Genomic DNA, 7,222 nt, shown 5'->3' with positions numbered 1-7,222 from the left:
CCCCCCGCCCCACGTGGCGGCCAGGTGAGGTGGACGCCCCTCACCCCAGTGTCCAGGGGGAGAAGGTGGGCGCCGCAGGCGTCGGGCTCGCGTGCCCGGCGGCCGCCCTTGCGTTTGGGGAACGGGTGGCGTGGGAATACAAAGTGCCCTCCCTGTTTGCCCGGCGTCCGTTTTATGTATTTATTTTATTCATTTGTTTATTTACGTATCATGCATTCCATCACTTGGGTGACCTGCCTGCCTGTTGGGGAGCCGGGGCTAGGACGGCCAGGGTGTGTGTACGTTGCAAATGAATGAATGGACGCCGAGGCCTCCGCCCTGCGAACAAGCCGGTGGGCTTTGAGTCGATTCTTGATTTGAAAGGAAAGAGAGGGAAAAAAGCTCTTTTTTTGGCTGGCTGTGCCCACAGCATCTGCAAGTCTTCCCGGCTCTCCTGCGTGGGGGTACCGAGGGACCCCACCCCAAGTGCCTGAGCCCCGGGGTCCACCTCCTGACTGCTCTGGGGGACCCCTGCCCACCCTGAGGGAGAAAGAATGGAAGAACCAAGGTGGGTGTGGCAGGTAGGTAGCTGAAATTTCTTTTTAAATTTTCCTTGGAAAGGTAGATTTCCGGAGAGGGAAAGTTCTCTGTGGAGGGGCGGCCGGCGCGCCCGACGCCCGCGCGTGGTGCCGGCCACCATGGCCTCCAAGCGGATCGCCCAGGAGACGTTTGACGCCGCCGTGCGTGAAAACATCCAGGAATTCGAGATGGAGCCGGAGGAGGCCGTGAGGGAGGCGGTGGAGCAGTTCGAATCCCAAGGTAGGGCCGTGAGGGTGGGCCCTTCTGTGGGCAGCACAGCAGCTGGGTGCCCAGGAGGGGTCCTCATCCCCTCCCTGCCCTGGACAGCTTGGCCACCCTGTCCTGTCTGGGCCTCCATGTTTCTCGGGTGGAGTACAGCAGCTGTGAGGGGGCCGCCTGCAGGGTGCGGGCACAGTGTCAGAAAAGCCAAGGGGCTCCTCAGCAGGCAGGGAAGTGGGCGTGCACACCCCCCAACCACGCCCTCCCTGTACCCCCAGTCTGCGGCTGGGCTGTTGGGCAGTGGGAGGTACCTGATGGGCTAGGGGGTGTCCCCCTCTCTGCGCCCCCAAGGCAGAATGCACCCCCACATCCTGGATGGGCTCACCCCGCACGCAGCTGCCAGCCCCAGCCCAGCCCAGGTGTGAGGGGCGCTGGTGGGGGCCCCTACAGTGGGGGAGAAGACACAACCCCAGCAGGTGGCTGTCCCCTCGTCCCCTGCAGGGGTGGACCTGAGCAACATTGTGAAGGTGGCGCCCAAGGTGTCAGCGGACGGGCTCACGGAACCCACCCACGATGTCCTGAAGGTGGGAGCTTTGGGGCCAGAGGGGGGTCCTCGGATCCCAGAGGGGCAGGGCAGGGGCGGGGTGTTACATGAGGGTGGGCAGGGCACGGGCGTGGTGGGGTGGGGCCTGGCAGGGCAGAGCAGGGCGATGGGGGCAGAGCCTGGCAGGGGCAGGTGTCAGCCCTGCTGCTTGAGGTTGCCGCATGTCCCCACCGTTGAGCCCACATCCGAGGGTGGCACAGCTTTTTGGGGGACATGGGTCAGAGGGCTCTGACCACCACACCCGTTCACCCTGTGACCGGAGCAGGCTCTGCCCTCCAGGTTCACTTGATGCTGGGGGGCCAGGGTCTAAGGACTCCTGCTGGAGACGGGTGGGTGGCAGTCAGGAGGTGGGGGGTTGGTGCCAGACAAAAGTGAAAGTTAAAGAGCATTTTCTGCTGGCGTGAAAGGCAGATGCAGAAGCCGGAAGCAACAAACGGGGCTCCCACCCGGGTCACAGAGCCCCAAGCGCCGATTGGCCACGGCTTGCTGCCTCCCAGGGTTGACGATGGAAATTACAGAAAGAAAAGAAAGAAAAAAAAATTAGAAAGATGTATTTAATTGGAAAAGTTAATGAGAAGGGGAGAGACAGAGAGATCTTCCGTCTGCTGGTTCACTCTCCACATAGCCACAGTAGCCAGGGTTGAGCCCGGAGCCTCCCCCCGGTCTCCCACGCGGGTGCAGGGTCCCAAGGCTGTGGGCCGTCCTCCACTGCTTTCCCAGGCCACAGGCAGGGAGCTGGATGGGAAGTGGGGCAGCCGGGACTCGAACTAGCGCCCACAATGGGATGCCGGCACCAGACAGCGCATTTGCCCGATAGAGCACGGCGTATGTCGTTGGTCTGTGCCTTAGCGGTTGCTCGGTTAGAACCACAGATCCCGGTCATTCAAGCTGATAGCACTCCTCGTGACACCCCACCCTTCCCAGGGGGTGCCAGCCCACACACAGGCGCCTGGGCTCCAGGCTAGGGGCTTCTCTGGTTCCTGGTTAGTGCCAGCGTCATGCGCTTGAACGTGCCCACGCTGGACTGGTCTGCCGCAGCCATGTCCGTTCCCAAGCCTCCACTGCACTGCTTTTCTCGCCTGTGGCTTAGAGCTGGGACTGGGGCTCCGTCAGCAGCATCGGGGGGTCTGGTTTGGGGGTTGCTGTGTAAATATTTGTGAAGAGCAGACTTGTGAAGGATGAGGTATGAGGGAGGCGGCCTCGTGCGTCCTTCTCGAGTGTCGGCTGGTGACGCCCACGTGCTGACGAGCAGAGGTGCGCCCAGCTCGAGTCGGCCTGGCTGGCTGGGCTCCGCAGGGACGCTGTTCTGCCCCTGGTGCTCGTAGACGCTGAAATCGGTGGTCCCTTCTTTCCCCACCGCCTCTGTGGCCTCTGACGTCCGAGGCTCCGAAAGGCACAGGGGCCGGGCTGGAGCTGGCCGCCATTATTCCGCGCACCGAGTAATGCCGAGGTCTGTCCCGTGTGTCGCAGGCCCTGGACGACCTGCAGGAGTCGGTGACCCTCTCGCGGCCACAGGAGGCGGCAGCCCAGCTCGCCCGTTTCTGTGAGCACTGCAGAGCGCACAAGGGTAGCCACTTCTTGGCAGCCCAGCACGGGGCGTACCCCGTCATCCTGGCCGCCTGGAAGCTGGCTGCCGGCGACCCCGGCCTCGTGCTCCCGGCCCTCAACGCCCTCTCGTCCCTGACCGACGGCCAGCCCGACCTGCTGGACCCCCAGGGTCTGCAGCTGCTGGTGACCACGCTGGCCCGGCACGCCGACGCGGCCGACCTGACGTGCTCCGGGCTCCGCTGCGTGCGCCACGCCTGCCTCAAACACGAGCACAACCGGCAGGGCCTGGTGAAGGCCGGCGTGCTGCCCCTGCTCACCGAGGCCGTCGCCCGGCACGGCCGCCACGCCGACGTGGTCAGGGAGGCCTGCTGGGCCCTGCGTGTCATGACCTTCGACGACGACATCCGGGTGCCCTTCGGCCACGCCCACGACCACGCCAAGATGATCGTGCAGGAGAACCAGGGCTTGAAGGTCCTCATCGAGGCCGCTAAAGGTAGGAGGGGGCAGCCGGGAAGGCGGCCTGGGAAACGGGGGCGTCGGCGGGTGAGCCTGGCACAAGTGAGTCAGGATGTGAGACTGCTTCAGGCACAGCTGGCTCCAGCCCCCACTCCCTTCCCTGCCTAGTCTAACTTGCGTGGCCCCCCTACTGGCCGAAGGCTCTGGAACTGCCTGCTCTGTCCAGCGCAGCCGACCGAGAAGGCCTGGCCAAGGTTCAGCTCACAGAACGTGTGCGATGAAGTGTGCACATGTGGACGAAGGCTTTAAAAATCAAACAAGAAAAACTGCACAGTGGGTTTTTTTTTTTTTGCCATCTTCCATCCACTGGTTCACTTCCCCAATGGCCACCCTGGCCACCCTGGGCCAGGCCAGAGTTGGAGCCTCATCCGGGTCTTCCATGGGGGCTCAGGGGTCCAAACACTTGGGGTCTCTTGTTTTGGCTCTCCCAGTGCCTTAGCAGGGAGCTGGTTAGGAAGTACAGCCGCCGGGACTTGAACCAGCAGCCATGAGACGCCAGGGTCAGGGGCAGCAGCTTCATGTGCTGTGCCACATCACCATGCCCAGACTGGGGACGTGGCTCTTAACATCGGGTGGGTCCCTGGCACAGTAGCCTGGCAGCCAAAGTCCTTGCCTTACACATGCCGGGATCCCATGTGGGCTCTGGTTCTAATCCCAGCAGCCCTGCTTCCCATCCAGCTCCCTGCCTGTGGCCTGGGAAAGCAGTGGAGGATGGCCCAAAGCCTGGGGACCCTGCACCCGTGTGGGAGACTCAGAGGAGGCTCCTGGCTCCTGGCTTCGGATCAGCTCAGCTCCGGCCGTGTGGTCACTTGGGGAGTGAAGCAGTGGGTGGAAGATCTTGCTCTCTGTCTCCCCCTCTGAAGGGGCTGCAGGGCAGGTCCTCACTCGCCTCTCCCACCCGCCAGACCCCATGGGCGTTCTCTCGGGCTCCGCCCTGCAGGCCATCAGCTCACCAGAGACCCCACCCCCTGTCCTCGGCCATGTTGACGTGAAGGCCGTAGTGGACAGTGACCCCCGATGACCCATGATCCCACGGCACGTCCCCCCAGGTTCGTGATGGACTCCCCAGTATCCCGCCCCCCGCCCGTGTCCACCAGCAGCTGAGTGCGGCCGGAGGCACGGGCCTTCGTTTCGCCAGCTTTCACCTGCCGATTGATTGATTTGAAAGGCAGAATTGCCGTAAGAAAACGAAAGCTGGGGATCGTCCATGCACTGGCTCGCGTTCTAAATGGCCGCATGGCCACCACAGCCTTGGTCAGGGGCCGGAAGCTGGACCTGAGACAGCTGGGGCTGGATGCTGTGGCATTGCACGTAAAGCTGCCGCTTGCCACCCGGCGTCCCACAGTATGCTGGTTGGTGTGCTGGCCGTGCCGCTTCCAGTCCAGCTCCCTGCTAACACCCCGGTGAGGAGCAGGACCCCACGCCTCCTGGCAGCCCCCAGTGGTCCCTGGCGTCTTCCCCCGTGCTGTCGTAGACCACCCCTCCAGCTCCCCCCCAGGAGACAGCTGCTTCAGCAGTGAGTGCCCCTGTGCCCCCCAGCGTTCCCTGACAACCCTGGCGTCCTGGGCGAGCTGTGCAGTACCCTGGCCCGCCTGGCCGTCCGCAACGAGTTCTGCCAGGAGATCGTGGACCTCGGGGGCCTGGCCGTGCTGGTCACCCTGCTGGCCAACTGCAGCGAGCACCAGGTGGGGCCTCCCCGTTCATACCCCACTCCCCGCCCCAATTCCACCTGTCCTTTCTCTGCCCCAGTCCTGGCCAGCAACCCGACAAGCCCACCCTACGTGCCCCCAGCAAGCACAACGGGGGCAGTCAGATGGTCCAAACGGCCCTGGGTCCACCTCCACACCACGCCTGCCTCCCTCTGCGCAGCGAGTCGTCACCCCACGGTCATGACTCGCGACCCCTGCCCTTTGAGCTCCCCTCCCAACCCAGCACCCAGCAAGCCACGGGGAAGGGTGCCCCCGCCACCTGCAGCTGACCGCGCCCTGGCCTGTGCGCAGGACCTGGTGAAGCAGGTGCTGAGTGCACTGCGGGCCATTGCGGGCAACGATGACGTGAAGGACGCCATTGTCCGTGCGGGCGGCACCGACTCCATCGTGGCTGCCATGACCCGGCACCTGGCCAGCCCCCAGGTACCAGCCTTGGCGGGGCTGGGGTGGATGGCACACTTCCCCTCCGTCAGGCCGGCCGTGGCCTTGGGTGTCCCGGGAATGGTGCCGTCGGGCTGTTCTGGGGTTTGACACTCCGAGGAGGCGGAGGCCTCAGCTGTGCCCTGTCCCCGGCCCTGCCTCAGGTGTGTGAGCAGAGCTGTGCGGCCCTGTGCGTCCTGGCCCTGCGCAAGCCGGAGAACTGTCGGGTCATTGTGGAGGGCGGCGGGGCCCTGGCGGCCCTGCGGGCCATGAAGACGCACCCCCAGGAGGTCGGCGTGCAGGTGCGTCTGGCCTCGGCTCAAGGGGGGCATTGGCGCCTCAGGTGGTCACCTGAGTCTCTTCCCTGGCCGGGATGAATGCTGGGCCCATTCCAGAGGACAGTGGCCTTTGACTGTGGACCCCAAGGCCCTGCGGCAGCTCAGCCGTGGCCCACAGGGCCCCCCCCCCGGGCTTGCCGCACAGCTGGTGTCAGGCTGGATGGGGCAGCCCCGGGTGCTGCCTGAGCTTGTCTCCCTCCAGGGCTGCTGAGAACTTGGCGTGGGAGCAGGGGGCCTCCCCTGGGCACCCCTGTCCCTACGCCCTTGGCGTTAGGCTGTCAGGGTGCGGGTTCCCAACGTCTGACCCCCCACTTTCACACACTGCTGCAGAAACAGGCCTGTATGCTGATCCGCAACCTGGTGGCCCGCAGCCAGGCCTTCTGCAAGCCCATCCTGGAGCTGGGCGCCGAGGCTCTCATCGCGCAGGCCCGGGCGGCCCACCGTGACTGCGAGGACGTGGCCAAGGCCGCCCTGCGGGACCTGGGCTGCCGCGTGGAGCTGCGCGAGCTGTGGACCGGCCAGAAGGGGGACCTGGCGCAGTGACCGGCGCCACCCCCAACCCCAGCCCCGACCCTGGCTCGGGGTGGGACCACAAGGGATCCACTAACTCTGCCCCTTGCGTGGCGCAAGGTGCCCTGGCAGGAAGCAGGTAACAGCATTTTGGGGGCGTCTCTGGGGCGGAAGCAGCCACCCACCTCCTCCCCCAGGGCCCTGCTCCTCCTTTTCTGCAGGCAGAGGGCACCCCCGCCGCTGCCCTGCCACTCTACCGAGTTCAGCCTGTTGTGGGCCAGTCTTGGAGCAGGGCCGGCTGGCCGGCTGGCTGGACTGGGGTCCCGGCACCTGCTCCCCACACAGCCATTCAGACCTCCACGCCTCTCCGGCACACGGGTTGTTGTGCCGGCCAGGAAACCAGGCACACGGGCTGTGTGTTTCTGGGGACCAGGCAGGCCGCAGGGCCTGATAATAAAAGACCACAGGATGGACAGTGGAGGCGTGCTTGGCCGTGGGCCCAAGGCGGACACTGGGGGAGGTTGCGGGGTGGCCGTGGGAAGTCGGGCGGCTTTGGACATGTCTGCGATGGACCTTGGGACTGTGGGAAGTTTATGCAAAACGTAGTGACAAGATTGAGGGTCAGAATTGTGGTCTAGTAGGTTAAACTGCCACTTGCTTTGGTGGTATGTCATGCAAGCACTAGTTCGAGTCCCGGCTGCTCCACTTCCCACCCAGCTCCCTGCCTGTGGCCTGGGAAAGCAGTGGAGGACGGCCCAAAGCCTGGGGACCCTGCACCCGCGTGGGAGACTGGGAGAGGC

The 7,222-nt window shown here is 64.8% G+C and overlaps 1 protein-coding gene across 2 annotated transcripts; it reads left to right on the top strand.

Annotated features, from left to right (window-relative positions):
- Positions 1–283: 283 nt before the first annotated feature.
- ARMC6 (armadillo repeat containing 6) lies at positions 284–6,895 on the top strand. Of its 2 annotated transcripts, none has more exons than XM_040986214.1 (7): positions 284–798; positions 1,279–1,361; positions 2,852–3,422; positions 4,985–5,143; positions 5,420–5,577; positions 5,739–5,876; positions 6,243–6,895. In XM_040986214.1, the coding sequence occupies exons 1-7, from the start codon at positions 678–680 to the stop codon at positions 6,453–6,455; spliced, it is 1,443 nt and encodes a 480-aa protein (XP_040842148.1). In that variant the 5' UTR covers positions 284–677; the 3' UTR covers positions 6,456–6,895. The 2 variants fall into 2 exon arrangements, with proteins under 2 accessions (XP_040842148.1, XP_040842149.1); XM_040986215.1 differs by having other exon boundaries at positions 288–798; positions 4,985–5,130; positions 5,446–5,577.
- Positions 6,896–7,222: the final 327 nt, after the last annotated feature.

The sequence above is a fragment of the Ochotona curzoniae genome, unplaced genomic scaffold (assembly GCF_017591425.1).
Source record: "Ochotona curzoniae isolate NIBS_2020 unplaced genomic scaffold, NIBS_Ocur_1.0 contig_4502, whole genome shotgun sequence".
In the NCBI taxonomy this organism is placed as follows: Eukaryota; Metazoa; Chordata; class Mammalia; order Lagomorpha; family Ochotonidae; genus Ochotona; species Ochotona curzoniae.
The sequence above is the reverse complement of the archived record's forward strand: the minus strand, read 5'-3'. Positions and strand labels throughout refer to the sequence as shown.